Genomic DNA, 14896 nt, shown 5'->3' on the forward strand with positions numbered 1-14896 from the left:
CCAAAATCATCTGTATTAAGACAATAAAAGAGCTGAAATATTTCAGTTAGTGTACAATGAATCTAAAATATATGAATGTTAAATTTTCATCATGACATTATGGAAAATAATGAACTTTATCACAATATGCTAATATTTTGAGAAGGACCTGTACATACTTTTTCACTCATTGGTTTTGGCTTCTGATTAGTAACCCTAAGATCACATTTCACTAGTTAAAGGACCTAGTGGAGTTCTGTTCTGATATTTAAAGCCAGAGAGCCAAATGAGGTTGTACTTACTATTTCTATCTGACTGGATTTGTGAGCATCTTTTCTCATGAGCACAGCCCCAACATGCACACCTTTAGATTTGACTGTTTTTCCCTCCAGAGAAGATAGAAGAGAAGGTGAAGCAGATACCAGTTAGGCCTTCATCAACGAGCCCCTCCTTTATTCATTCGTTCAGCTCTGAGCCTCTGTCTGGATCATGCTGATCCCACAGCATGATGCTGCCACCACCTAACACAGATCCCACTGGAGTCTGCTGTTGTAATGTGATAACATTAAGGCACTCTAACTTCTCAGCAATGTTGAAGTCATGAAGATACCGAAATAAAAACGACATGGTCACATGTTAGCAAGTTCAATCAGCTAAATTCAGTTTGGTTCTGCAACAGTAACACAGAGCTTCTCAGCAATGTTGAAGTCATGAAGATACCGAAATAAAAACGACATGGTCACATGTTAGCAAGTTCAATCAGCTAAATTCAGTTTGGTTCTGCAACAGTAACACAGAGCTTTGATGACTTAATTTGACCCTATGCGCTTCCCATAGGATCCATTATTAATGAACACTAATGGTCCAGTATTGATTAGGTTCGTCTTACCTCTGATCTAACCACAACTCACCACCCAGACCACAGCAGCTCAAGTTTTTAGAGCTTCCATCCATGAAAAGCATCACAACCTGACACTTCCAGAAGAACCGATGCAGATGCTGAACATCCCTGTGGATGCTGAAGGTTCCACCAGCTGGAGAACCCACCTTTGAGAACAACAAAAGAAGCTAAGCAGAAAGAAAAAGACACCGGCGGTTCAGAGGAAAAGCAACATGTGGGCGATAACTGGAAGCTCATTTATTAAAAAGTCACATTGGAAGGCTGCAGGTTACAGTCATCAGGTGGTCCTGGGTTTCCTTAAACACCGCTGTTCTAGTTCTAGTCCGAGTGTCCACCTGCTACTAACTGGGACCCTGCTCTTCCTCATGCTTCATCCTCTTCTTCAGCTGCTCACCGATATCAGCTAGTGGGTTCTGTTTGCTGGAAAGTGTCCGGACTGCGTCGCTGAAACGGCTGGTCTCGGTTTCCCTGTGAAAGCAGAGGACAGGTTCACCCTCAGCACGCTCACTGCTCATCAAACAGCAGACAGATGCTTACAGCAGTTTACGCTTCTGGGACTGCTTCATTTGACTGAAGTCCGTCGGTTCAGGCCTCTTCATTGGCCTGAAACAGGAGAAACAAACACACGTTACCGTGACAACCCCCGAAGAATCCCACAAGTTGCTCTGTGATTGAACAGTAAAGATTTGCTTTAATGCAGGTTTTCTTTATGTCAGAGGAAGCAACAGGAATGCAAAAATAAAGCAAATATGTTACAAACATTAAATAAATAATCCCCCACAAAGAAAGCGGATTTACTTTCTTGCTGGTTAAACTTAAGCATCTCTTTTTAACATAGTGGTGGCAGGATCATGCTGTGGGGAAGCTGGATGGAGTTAAATCCTGGAAAAAAAAACCTGCAACAGGAACAGGGAATGGTAGCATCTCAGTGGGTTAAATACAAACACGGGCCGCACTTTTCAGATCTTATTTCTGTGATGCACAGCTTTATGCTGGTCTGTCACATTGTGAGACTGAAGCTTGAGCTTAGAGGTCAGAGGGGATGAATACTTCTTCAGAACTCTGCACCTGCTTCTGTGCTTTAGGTTTCTGCCCGTTTGCTTCCAATCCAAACTAGTGGTCCAAGAAAAACCAAACAGTTTATGGGGATGGATGAAGTGTGTGTGTGTGTTGAATCAGAGAGAATCAAGCAGAAGGTGACGGGTCAGAGTCTGGTTAAGGCTTCATCATTCAGACTGCTGCTCTGTCCTAACTATCCCAGACTGAGTTCAACCCCAGAGCACCCTGGGATATGGTGTTTATTAATTAACCCTGACAGAACTTTAAACTTTTCCTCTCACACACTCCCACTAAAACAGGAGTCTGCAACTCCAGTCTTCAAGTGCTACAGTCCTGGAACGTTTGGATTTACCCCTGCTCCAACACACCGACCCAAATGATTGGTTACTGACTGGGCCTCTACAAATCTGCCGACACTTCAAGGAGATGATTCAGCCTTTTGATTAGATAGGTGTGTTGGAGCAGGGGTGCGTATAAATGCTCAGCTTCCTGCAGCTACCGTTCTTTCTTGGACCTACTGTTCAGGACCAAAGACACGTGATGGTGCTAGGCTCTCTGAGCTGAAACGTACGTTTTATTCTTCCTCATCTTACGGCGGGATCCCAGAGCTGTAGGCTGTCCGACGAGCTGGCAGAGCTCCGGCAGGGCGTCCACCAGCGGCTTCAGGTCTCCCACCACAGGGGTGGCCTGGCGCCGGGCCTCCGCCGCCTGCTGCTCCTTGGCCTGTCTGATGGAGCTGATCTCTGAGAGAACAAAAGCAGAACAAACACTGACGGCTTAGAAGATGTAGATCCTGACAGCGACTGACCTGTGATTAGGTTGTAATTAAGGCAAACTATTTTCCCTACACACTGATTATTAAGAACAGCTTTTTTTAGGGTTACAAGAAAATGAAGGAACATTTCGGGTCAATCATTAGAACTGTTAAACCCATTGTGGACCCATTCTGGCAGTTTTCCTGCATCAGTTGCATGTTTCAGTCCTGACCTACACACATGAAGCGTCAGTCATGCTTTATTTTGTCCTTTTATACTTTCATTCCTTGTAAACTGAGGAAACCTGGAACAAGCCATCCTAATTACCTCCTAATTCTGGAAAACCGTCAGGGAGCCGGTCTCGGGTTTCTCCGGGTCTGGGGCTGCAGCCATTAGCACCTAATTATACGCATGAAGAAGCTGGGGGTTGTGTTACTGAGGAATTGATTGGCTCAGCAAAAGGCTTCAGTTACAGGCTTCATATCAATTACTGGAGATGATGGCAGCAGAGTTAGAGAGCTGTAATAATTACACTGAGACACAATAACGGTCCAGAACCCAGAACCCACCCAAGCAGGCAAGTGTCACATTTATAGGTGGATTCTGAGGAGGAAAATGTTCCATAATGCTCATTGCAGACAACCACTAACATCTCAGTAATCCCTGGTTGTTCTCCTGACACATGCAGATTGGATCTGTGGCTCCAAAATGGCTGTTAACTAACTAGCAAATGTCCTCCATGACAAGGAGCTTAACTGTAGGAGATACATCCTGTAATCTGGTCTTTAGAGTTAAAAAAAAGGAAGCTTGTAAGCCCGGGGGCCAAATCTTTACTGTGAAGTACGGGGGTGGCAGCATCATGCTGTGTTTTGCTGCAGGAGGGACTGGTGCACTTCACAAATTAGATGGCACCATGAGGAAATAACATGATGTGGATATATTGAAGAAACATCTCAGGACATCAGCTGGAAGTTCAGATCAGACGCCCTGATCTGAGTCCCAGAACATTAGTGGTAGGAGCTGAAAAGGTGTGTGAGATCAAGGAGGCCTACAAATCTGACCTAGTTTCACCAGTTCTGTCGGGGGGAAATGGACCAAAACTCCAACAAATATAGTAAGAAGCTTGTAGAAGGACCTGAGTCACACAGTTTAAAATGAGAATTCTACCAGATACTGAAGAAATGAATGAACATTTGTGAACTTGAAGAAATTAATTGTAAGAATTATTATCATTTCCCAAATAAAACGTTTCCAGCTGAGCTAAAACAGGAACACGTCCTGTTTGATTTAAATGTTAAACTGTGAGTAAATATCTGGTTTCAGCTGAATGTAGATGAACTGAATTCAACCTTCATGAATGAAAACAGACATGTTAACAAGGTGGATTTGTACTTTCAGTGAAGAACACTATGTTCTCAGTGGCTGAACATCTTGAATGTGGACATGTTCCTCTTCAGGTGATGATGAACTTACTGCTGAGCCACCTTTCTCTTCGTTCCTTCATCTTCTCTTTCTTTGACTTGAGTCTTTTCTCCACAGGCCCTGTGGAAACACAATCCCAGTTACATGGTAGCACACACAGAACCTGGGTCACCAGTGAGTTAGATGTGCCGTCACGGTGCATGGAGGGGCTGACATCTAGATCAGGGGGGCCCAAGATGTGGTGAAGGGGCCATTTGCAGCCCACCTCCCATGTTTCGGGTAATTTAATAATAAACAGGACAACAAACATCCAGCAACTTTTAATAACTTTAGAAAAAGCAGAAACAGTCGACTTAAAAACTAAAAAAAAGATATTTTTTCTTTAATAATCCAAACATAAAAGACATAGGATGTAAAATAATTTAAAGATAACTACTCATTTTAGATCACTTTGTTAGTTTTAATTATTTTAGCATTTTTATACATTAAAAACCAAATTTTTTTGGCCTGTGACTACATTCAACTGAATTATTTTGGCCTTCAAGGCAAACCCTTTGGAGAGCATTGCTCTAGAAGGAACCTCTGAATGGAACTGGGTCGGATAGAGATGCTGGAACAAGGATGCAGAGATTTCTCCTTGCTGGCCTCGACTATCGAGGAATATGAGACCAAGCTGAGACAACAAAGACCGAGCTGCCCCACATGTTTGAACACGCAGACATATAAAGGTGCTGTGTGTGATTATAGTCAGGTCCCCTGAGTCAACCTCCTTCCGGGTCCATTCTTCTGAGCAAAGCAGCTCAGGCTCAGTCAGATCGGATGGAGAACATCTGTGAACATCAGTTTTCTGATCTTGCAATCGGCGGATTTAGGTCTGGACTTTGACTAGGCATGTATAGTAGGGGTGGGAGAAAGAAATGCATCAAGATGCAGACATGAATGATTATGACTTGATTGTCCTAATGCTGATTTCTGACCTACTTGTGAGCAAAACGCAGAAAGCGAACCTCTGAAGCGCAATAACTGCTGCAGTTTATGGTGAACATATAAGGTCACATTCTGCACCAAAGACACAATCACTTGGACAAGATCCATGTCATATGCACGATGTGGGAAACTGAGACTAAATCTTTTGAGAAACAAGAGGAACTATATTACCTGTTTCCCAGATGTAGAAGTAAAACAACACAGTAAACCAACAGCTCATCAAGCTAGCCATGCTAAAGAGTCCTCCTTATTCCAACTACTACAGTGAAGGATCTGCGACCATGGAGAGTCTCTATAAAACAGCCTTTGATAGATCATCCCACCTTGGAGATACTGCACTGAAACGCACATCCACACGCACTAAAGAGAGACCCAAACCTAGTGACAGGATGACAGGGAGCTATCACGATGCATGGAAAACTATTCCCACTCCATGTTTAGGGTTCTTGTTTTATTTAGAGGTATTGGGGTAAGAGGAGCTGAACATAAATGCACACCAGTTTTCAGACCTGTTAAAACCTGGAGATGAAGAGGCAGTGATGGTTTGAGGAAGTAGCGCAAGCTGAGATCATGGTCTGTAAAGTGTGTCAGAGATCCTGCTGGGCTCTTATCTGCCACCACAGTAGCAACAACACAAGTGTTTGCAGTCAGAACAGGCAGAGATAGACATCATATGCTGACTACAGAAACCTACTCTCACAGGACAAGGATGGGTGGGGGGTGATTTACCACCAATCTGCTCCCATGAGGAGAATCAGCTTTCTACTGTTAGATGAAATTGATAGCTGCTGTAATTATGGCTGAATGGACACAAGGACACACACACACACATCGAGGAAAGCATCTGCTTCAGCGCTTCCTGTCTGACTGTTTCACATTTTTGTAGTGAGCTTGGATGACCCAGACTGCTCCAAGCTGAACCAGGTACCTTGGTTCTGAACAGTGATTCTCTAAAACTCAGCTTAACGTGTTTGAACCAGTTATTCTGCTTGAGAAAACACAGACAGGAGCAGGTTCTGAAGTTTTTGAGGACCAGTAGAGAATGAGGCAAACATAAAACCCCCAACAAATCCAGGCTGGAATATTCTGCTGATAGATTCTTTGAAAAACAAATCAGGAGTTCTAAAACCTTCATTTTATTCAAGAAAACAAAAACTCTGCCAAAAATCTCCTCTGGTTCTCATGACTGGACGTGTCTTTTTACTCCTAAAGTCTCCATTCCAACCACATTTGACTCGTCTCAGTGATCACACTCATACATCTTATGGAAAGGTGGAAATGTAAGAAAGTTGAAAAGAATTTCAGAGAATTACAAAGACATGGTTTACTCATCTATGGAGCAGAGGAAAGGAGAGTTGACCTCTCTAAACTGGGATTATTTTACAGCAATTAAACTCCTTGTAATTCAGATAATTTGCAGATCTTTCATAATCGCAGACTGTGAGACGTCTCCTGTATAAACGGTAACTTCACACACATGCAGCTGCAGCAGGGCTGCGTCTTTCAGCCCAAAAATCCTGCAGGTTAGGATTTTAGAACAAAGAATCCACTAAAGTTGATTTAACCATCATAGATGCTGTTGGACACTGATGTCCAACATAAGTTGTGTTGTTAAAAGTGAAGCTAGCAGACTTGCGTCATAGGATTGTTGCACAGTGCAGCATGATGTGTCTCTGTGAGCAGAGAAAACGTATTCTCCTGCTTCATTTAATAAGCTCCTTGCCTGCAAGGCCACGACCTCAGGCTGCACGATATATTAAATTCAATTCAATTCAAAGATACTTTATTGATCCCAGAGGGGAAATTAGAATTCCAGTACAACCCATCCAAACATACATCATGACACAAGACAAGGGGGGACGGGTCACCAAGGCTTTGCTGCCCACTCACAGGCGCTGCCCTTGCTAGATGAGAAAAGAGGCCACATTAGGTAAGTAGAGGGAAAAAATCATATTTCACACTTTATCCTTAGCAGGATTCAGTTTGAGATTGCAAAAAACCTCAGCACAAAGAAGCAACAAGTTTACAAAACAACATCATGCCGGGAACGGTGAAGGTGGTGTGAGGGGTGCATATGTTTATCTTGAGCATGTGTGTGTGTGTGCAAGTGAGTGTGTGCAAGTAAGTCCATGAAGCACTGTCACAGAGGCCATTGTCCTTGATGGTACATTGGAATGTTCATCAACCGGCCACAAAGTTCTGAGCAGGTCCACAGATGTCCTCAGGGAAGGGAGGGGGCAGAGGGAGCACAGCGTCATGTTTACATAACTTCCAGGAGAAGTTGAAGATAGCCAGCCATCAAGGCCATGCAGGGGAGCCAGATTCAGAAAAACAATAATTATTTGGGTTAGGCTGACTCTTAATTTTCCGTCAGCCTTGAGAGTCTCGCTGGTGCTTCTCAAAGGCGAATCCAAACAGCCAAATTCCTGGTCTTTTGCCAGATCCGAGCGAACAACTTTCTCCAAGATTTATCCCATTTCACCCTTGAGTCCAGGAACCGCAACCTGCCTGCAATCCTGTGTAAGGATCACATCCAGTCTGCGATTCAGCTCACGTAACATCTCAGTCTGAGTGTTGATTGCCCTGAAGATCCCATCATACATGCCAGGCAGCCTTACAATAGCCAGAACAGCTGCTGACACTCTCCGAATTTCTCGATATGCCAGGTAACCGCTGACCCCAAAAAGCAGAAATCCTGATATCAAACATCCAATTATATACACATCTTCCACATCCTCGACTGACATTATCGACAAACACACAATCCTCCACTTCTGCCAGGAGTCCATTGTGTATCCAGAGAAAAACGTTCAGTCCGGACAAGTTGGGCTCTCCTTCACCCTGTCTTCTCCTCGAGAAAATTTGATCAATTGCATTGAGAGACCAGCTGATCAAATCCATAACTGAGAATTGGATATGCAAGAAGAGGCTCCAAAGACAAGACACAGAGCTGAAGCAGGGCAGATATAAGAGGGGGTGGGAGACAGAGAAAAAGCGTCCTCCTCCACCGAGAGCAGAAAGAAAGAGGTGAACATGTCGTCAAGGCAACATGAGTATGTGCAATATTCACATCACAAAGGACAGTCTGGAGTGCAGTGACTGTTGGCTAACATATTCCAAGTGTTATGAACTTTTATTTTTCCTGCCAATGTAATATTTACACAGTTGGACACTAATGACATTACCCACAATGCCAAGTGTCACATAGTGATGGAGGAACTGATGAGAAGGAGAGGTAAGAAGAAAATAGGCAGATATTCTCTAACATCTCGCAGCCCTGCCACAAGCCTTAATGATGAGTGTTTTACCAGCAGGTGGCGCTGTGCTTAGGTCCACCCACCCTGTCTGACTTCATCACATCAAGCAGACAGGAAACCGCAGTGACCAACAGGCTCTGTCCCTGTAAACAATACCACCCAGCATCATTAGACCAAATTCCTTCATTCTCCCAGATTCCACATTATACACAGGACTCCATCTGGCGGTTTCACATGGTGGAAATCCTAGGACCCTACATCTCCCTGGGTCCATCTGAAAAATCCATTTCACAGAACAAACAATCCTGGTTCCTGGAAAAGGTTCCTGCTGTAGAAATAGCTCTATTTGTCAGGATACAGGAGGTGGTCTCACTGTAAAAAGAGCAGAACATTCTGACATCCTGGTAGTTTGGATCAAAACAATAGCCTGAAAGTGGTGAGTCCACAACTGCTTCCTCATCATCCCCCTGAAACATCTGTTTGGAAACAAGTGAGTTCATCACACCTGGGTTTTTGGATGCAATTCAGGAAAATCAAAAGCATGTCAAAAGCAAACATATTGAGAAGAGGACAACGTGGAAACATGGACGACAGAACATGATGCACACCAGAGCAGCCAGACTTTAAACATCTGCCTCGTTTCTTCTCAACTCTGGCCTCAGAAACTCAGGAGGACAACCAGTGTTCATAAAGCAGCTTCACTGAGGGCAGAACATAGACACGTATACTAAAGAACCCTGTGGCCTAAGAACCAGGAACAGAATCAAACAAGTCACATAAAAACGAGGAACAGAACCAAACAAGTGACATAAAAACGAGGAACAGAACCAAACAAGTGACATAAAAACGAGGAACAGAACCAAACAAGTGACATAAAAACGAGGAACAGAACGAAAAGGTGGCCTTAGAACCAGGAACAGAACCAAAGGGTGGCCTAAGAAATAGGAACAGAACCAAACAAGTGACATAAAAACGAGGAACAGAACCAAACAAGTGACCTAAAAACGAGGAACAGAACAAAATGGTGGCCTAAGAACCAGAAACAGAACCAAACAAGCAGCCTAAGGACCAGGAACAGAACCAAACAAGTGGCCTAAGAACCAGGAACAGAACCAAACAAGTGGCCTAAGAACCAGGAACAGAACCAAAGGGGATGATTTTGTGAAGCATTCCATCTGATCGCATTAAAAGGTCCTATTCCTGCTGAACACAACATTAAAATGTGCAAGTACAAGTCCATTACGCACCAGATGCCACTCAATGCATGGGCCTTCTGTGGTCAGTGACCAGTCTGCTGGCGCCCCCTGCTGGTTCCTTCCGTTCATGGGAATTACCAAAAATTTGAATAAACCTGGAATGTAAAATGAATTGTTTTTTTTTGTTTTTTTTGGTGTGTTTTTTTAACAGGAAGGTTAAATATAGTTGGAAAAATATCTATTTGAATGTAATCCTGACTAAAGTAAAGTGATTTCTTGCAAGTACATCGTACTTGTTAATTGCTCCTCATTAACATGGTCGAAGCTTACTGCAGGGGTGGTACGCCACTGGAACAAGTACGGTGACCTTCTGGACTCAGTTCCTGACAAACAGTCTCTGTATCCTGTCCACTACAGGTGGATCTACACTGCTCACTGTTTTCACCTGTCTGTGTTCTTGGTACCAAAATGGTGAGGAAACATGGCTACTTTTTATTACTTATTTAAAGAAAAACATAAGTATATAACAATAGTCAAATTTAATTAGCAACGGAGCATTAATCTGGACCGCTGTACCTTAAACCTAGTACTGCCACTAGAGGCAAGAAAAGGAATTGCTGGTTCCACTGTGTGCTTCTTTTAAAACATTCTGCTAAAACACGTGAAGAGCACAAAGAGGAACACTTTGATCTCATTTTTACAAAATGACCCCAGACTGCCAACCAAATTCGAAGGCAGCAACTATCTATTATTTAGAGCCTTTCAACATTCCCATGCTCTGACCTGTTCCAACAACAAACTGGGACAGACCAACACAAAGTGGAGCATAAAGGGTAGAATGGGGGAAATAAGTATTTGATACACTGCCCATTTTGCACATTTTCCAACTTAAAAAGAATGGAGAGCTTTGGAATTTTCTCTGTAGGTCCACTTCAACTGTGAGAGACCAGAAAATCACACTGTATGATATTTAACTAATTGATTAGCATTTTGTTTTGCATGAAATAAGTATCTAAGTAGAAGAAAAATAGGACTTAATATTTGGTACAGAAACCTTTGTTTACAATTACAGAGGTCAGACGTTCTCCTGTAGTTCTTGGCCAGGTTTGCACAGACTGCAGCAGGGATTTTGGACCACTCCTCCATACAGATCTTCTCTCGATGTTCTAGGTTTTGGGCCTGTCGCTGGGCAACATGGAGTTTCTGCTCCCTCCAAAGATGTTCAACTGGGTTCAGGTCTGGAGACTGGCTAGGCCACTCCAGGACCTTAAAATGCTTTGTTCCTCAGTTGTCCTGGGTGTGTGTATCGGGTCACTGTCATGCTGGAAGACCCAGCTATGACCCATCTTCAATGCTCTCACTGAGGGAAGGAGGTTGCTGCCCAACATCTCGTGATACACAGCTCCATCCATCCTCCATCCTGTTCCCTTTGCTGAAAAGCATCCCCAAAGCATGATGTTTCCTCCTCCATGCTTCACTGTTGGGATGGTGTTCTTGGAATTGTATACATACTTGTTCTTGCTCCAAAGAGCGAGTTGAGTTTATATCAGAATGTTCTATTTTGGTCTCATCTGGCCAAATGACCTTCTCCCATGCCTGCTCCGGATCATCCAGAGGGTCATTGGCAAACCTGAGATGGGCCTGGAAATGCGCTGGCTTTAGCAGGGGGGCTGAGCATGCGCTGCAGGATTTTAGCCAATCATGGTGAAGTGTGTTACCAATGGTAACCTTGGAGACTGTGGTCCTGGCTCTCCTCGGGACCCAGTACTCCCATGTAGTTCTGGGCTGATCCCTCAGCTATCTCATGACCATTGATACTCCACGAGGTGAGATCTTGCATGGAGCCCCAGCCTGAGGGAGATCATTTATCTAAATATCACACAATGGTATTGACTAGATTTTCTTTTTTTAGATTCTGTCTCTTACAGTTGAAGAGGGCCTCTCCATTCATTGTAAGTAGGAAAACTTGCTACATCTGCTATGTATCAATTACTTATTTCCCTACTGTAAATGATGCAGGGTAATTAGCTGAAAGGTATATTCAGACCCACTAAATAAGCACACCATGTGTTTGGTTTGGGTTTTAATATTTAAAAGATTCCAAATAAAGTCAGAAGAGACAAACTGAAATCTATGGATATAGGATGATTTTATCAGTGGCCGCCCTGCTGCAGGACTGGTTCAGAGACTGGGAATCATTTCCAATTTCTATGCAGTGTCATTGTTTTTATCCTGATGAAATCTCAAGTTGAGCAGTCAGAGTGTACTGCAGAGAGTACCAGACAGATGACTGGAAGCATGTCTAGTCTTGGTAAACTGAGCTGCAAATATAACCTGCAGACAAACCCTTTCAGAGTTGGAAAGTACAGGTCCTTTTTCTGACCGAAGATCAGGTTCTTCATGTGTACCAGTTTTCCTAAAGCCTCTAATTCAAAGTAGGCACCAGCACCAAGGTTTTGAAAAAGGCCACAAACAACTGTCCATCAAACTGTCCACACAGCTTAAAATCCTTTAAAAAGGCAGACAAAGCACTGGAGTAACCAGTTTTCTGTGGTTGTTGATGTGCACTGCTGGTCAGCTGACTGAAAGACAACACCTGTTAAGATGCTACATCTTAACCGGTTTTCTTCCAGGATCGACTTGCAGCTTTCCTGTTCATGCTGAAGTAAAGCATCCCAACAGCATGATGCCACCACCACCTGACCACAAGTTTTAGTCTGGACTCACCTGACCAGAGAACCTTGTTCCAGATGTTTGTGCCTCTTACACATGACTGGTACCTGCAACTTGCTCCCTGACCAGTCTGCAGTGTCCTTGGTCTTCATGATGGTGATTGTTTACTGATTTTCTCAAACAACCCTTACTAATTAGGTGACTTCTGAAGGCTATTAGAGGCACTGGACTTATTTAGGGTTATCAAAGTAAAGGGGGCTGAATACAAAGTGATGTTAGATTTTAGAATTTGTTTTTTTGGATTTTTTTTTTAGTAAAACGTAAATATATAAACTGTGTCCTTTCCTTTCACTGCACAGTTATTTAGCATTTCTTGTTAGTCTGTCACATACAATCCGTTGAGGTTTGTGGTGGCAAAGACTAAATGTGGAAAGGCTCTGGTGAATCCTTCTGATGCCGTCTTTCTTACCTGTGTTGGTAGGCTGGACATGAGGGAGTTCCTCAAAGCTGAGTGTTTGGACCAGAGACTCAGCAGAGATCTTGGTGGCAGCAAATATCCCAGAAGGAAAGGAGCTCTGACAATCAGTCTGGGAAATGTAAAGCATACAATAAACGTGGTCAACATTCCTCACAGATCAGTCACCTTTCACTGACTCGTGTTTTAACAGCGTCAGACAAGCTCAGCTCCAATTCCTATCAATTCAGCGTTCACTAGAACCATCCTGACTGATATCTGACCTGTCCTGCATGTTTGGAGTGGGTCTGCTCTTTGTCCACGGGTGGCGCCGACGGTGTGCTGTGGAGCTGTAGCGGACTGTGGGACAGCTCATTCCCGCTGGCCTGAGGGAGGCTGCGGGGTCCGTGGAGCTTCACCGCCTCCTGGTGGAGCTTCTGGCGGACATGTTTTATCTTTCCAACCATGCTAGTATCTGCAGCACCGAACCTCTTCTTCAGTCGGTGTGTTATATCAACCTGACCGCTTGGAGCTGTTTCTGTTTCTGGTCAACAGCTGTGCTGCAGACCACGTGGGGTCAGGCAGTCTGAACTACCGGAAGCTCCAGTTTACATTTAAAATTTCGTAAATGTTTATTCTTCGGACTGGCAGTAACATCTCGTTTATCTGTATGCAGAAACCTCTTCAGGTACGAACCACATGTTGCTTCATTTTGTGTCTCATTTTAACAGCACGAGGTTGAACGACAAAAATATTGAAACCGCAACAAACGCCGCGGATCTTTTATTTTGAAGACAAATAACGGAAGTGTTTGCGCCAAGGTTTGCTCCGTCGTTAGAAAACAAGTGAATAAACGTTCCACATGTCTATGATAAAATGTGGCATTTTTCAGAGCATTACAGGTCCTTCTCAAAATATTAGCATATTGTGATAAAGTTCATTATTTTCCATAATGTAATGATGAAAATTTAACATTCATATATTTTAGATTCATTACACACTAACTGAAATATTTCAGGTCTTTTATTGTCTTAATACGGATGATTTTGGCATACAGCTCATGAAAACCCAAAATTCCTATCTCCCAAAATTAGCATATCATTAAGAGGGTCTCTAAACGAGCTATGAACCTAATCATCTGAATCAACGAGTTAACTCTAAACACCTGCAAAAGATTCCTGAGGCCTATAAAACTCCCAGCCTGGTTAATCCCAATCATGGGTAAGACTGCCGACCTGACTGCTGTCCAGAAGGCCACTTTTGACACCCTCAAGCAAGAGGGTAAGACACAGAAAGAAATTTCTGAACGAATAGGCTGTTCCCAGAGTGCTGTATCAAGGCACCTCAGTGGGAAGTCTGTGGGAAGGAAAAAGTGTGGCAGAAAACGCTGCACAACGAGAAGAGGTGACCGGACCCTGAGGAAGATTGTGGAGAAGGGCTGATTCCAGACCTTGGGGGACTTGCGGAAGCAGTGGACTGAGTGTGGAGTAGAAACATCCAGAGCCAACGTGTACAGGTGTGTGCAGGAAATGGGCTACAGGTGCCGCATTCCCCAGACCTGGGCTACAGAGAAGCAGCACTGGACTGTTGCTCAGTGGTCGAAAGTACTTTTTTCAGATGAAAGCAAATTCTGCATGTCATTCGGAAATCAAGGTGCCAGAGTCTGGAGGAAGACTGGGGAGAAGGAAATGCCAAAATGCCAGAAGTCCAGTGTCAAGTACCCACAGTCAGTGATGGTCTGGGGTGCCGTGTCAGCTGCTGGTGTTGGTCCACTGTGTTTTATCAAGGGCAGGGTCAATGCAGCTAGCTATCAGGAGATTTTGGAGCACTTCATGCTTCCATCTGCTGAAAAGCTTTATGGAGATGAAGATTTCATTTTTCAGCACGACCTGGCACCTGCTCACAGTGCCAAAACCACTGGTAAATGGTTTACTGACCATGGTATCATGCTCAATTGGCCTGCCAACTCTCCTGACCGGAACCCCATAGAGAATCTGTGGGATATTGTGAAGAGAACGTTGAGAGACTCAAGACCCAACACTCTGGATGAGCTAAAGGCCGCTATTGAAGCATCTTGGGCCTCCATAAGACCTCAGCAGTGCCACAGGCTGATTGCCTCCATGCCACGCCGCATTGAAGCAGTCATTTCTGCCAAAGGATTCCCGACCAAGTATTGAGTGCATAACTGTACATGATTATTTGAAGGTTGACGT

The 14896-nt window shown here is 43.8% G+C and overlaps 1 protein-coding gene across 1 annotated transcript; it reads right to left on the bottom strand.

Annotated features, from left to right (window-relative positions):
• Positions 1–1095: 1095 nt before the first annotated feature.
• On the bottom strand, positions 1096–13459 carry slx9 (SLX9 ribosome biogenesis factor). Its single transcript, XM_047354681.1, has 6 exons — positions 12968–13459; positions 12699–12816; positions 4168–4236; positions 2511–2682; positions 1418–1483; positions 1096–1348 (listed from the first exon to the last, which is right to left on the bottom strand). Exons 1-6 carry the CDS (start codon positions 13148–13150, stop codon positions 1222–1224), a joined length of 735 nt encoding a protein of 244 aa, XP_047210637.1. The 5' UTR covers positions 13151–13459; the 3' UTR covers positions 1096–1221.
• Positions 13460–14896: the final 1437 nt, after the last annotated feature.

This window comes from Girardinichthys multiradiatus, chromosome 24 (genome assembly GCF_021462225.1).
Source record: "Girardinichthys multiradiatus isolate DD_20200921_A chromosome 24, DD_fGirMul_XY1, whole genome shotgun sequence".
Taxonomy (NCBI): Eukaryota; Metazoa; Chordata; class Actinopteri; order Cyprinodontiformes; family Goodeidae; genus Girardinichthys; species Girardinichthys multiradiatus.

What these genes read in the sequence shown, in the direction of transcription:
- slx9 (XM_047354681.1), bottom strand. Translation starts at nt 13,150, where the DNA reads ATGGTTGGAAAGATAAAACATGTCCGCCAGAAGCTCCACCAGGAGGCG. An exon ending in ACTCCAAACATGCAGGACAG is followed by an intron (nt 12,817 to 12,967) that starts GTCAGATATCAG and finishes TACATTTCCCAG; the next exon opens with ACTGATTGTCAGAGCTCCTT. An exon ending in TGTCCAGCCTACCAACACAG is followed by an intron (nt 4,237 to 12,698) that starts GTAAGAAAGACG and finishes GTGTTTCCACAG; the next exon opens with GGCCTGTGGAGAAAAGACTC.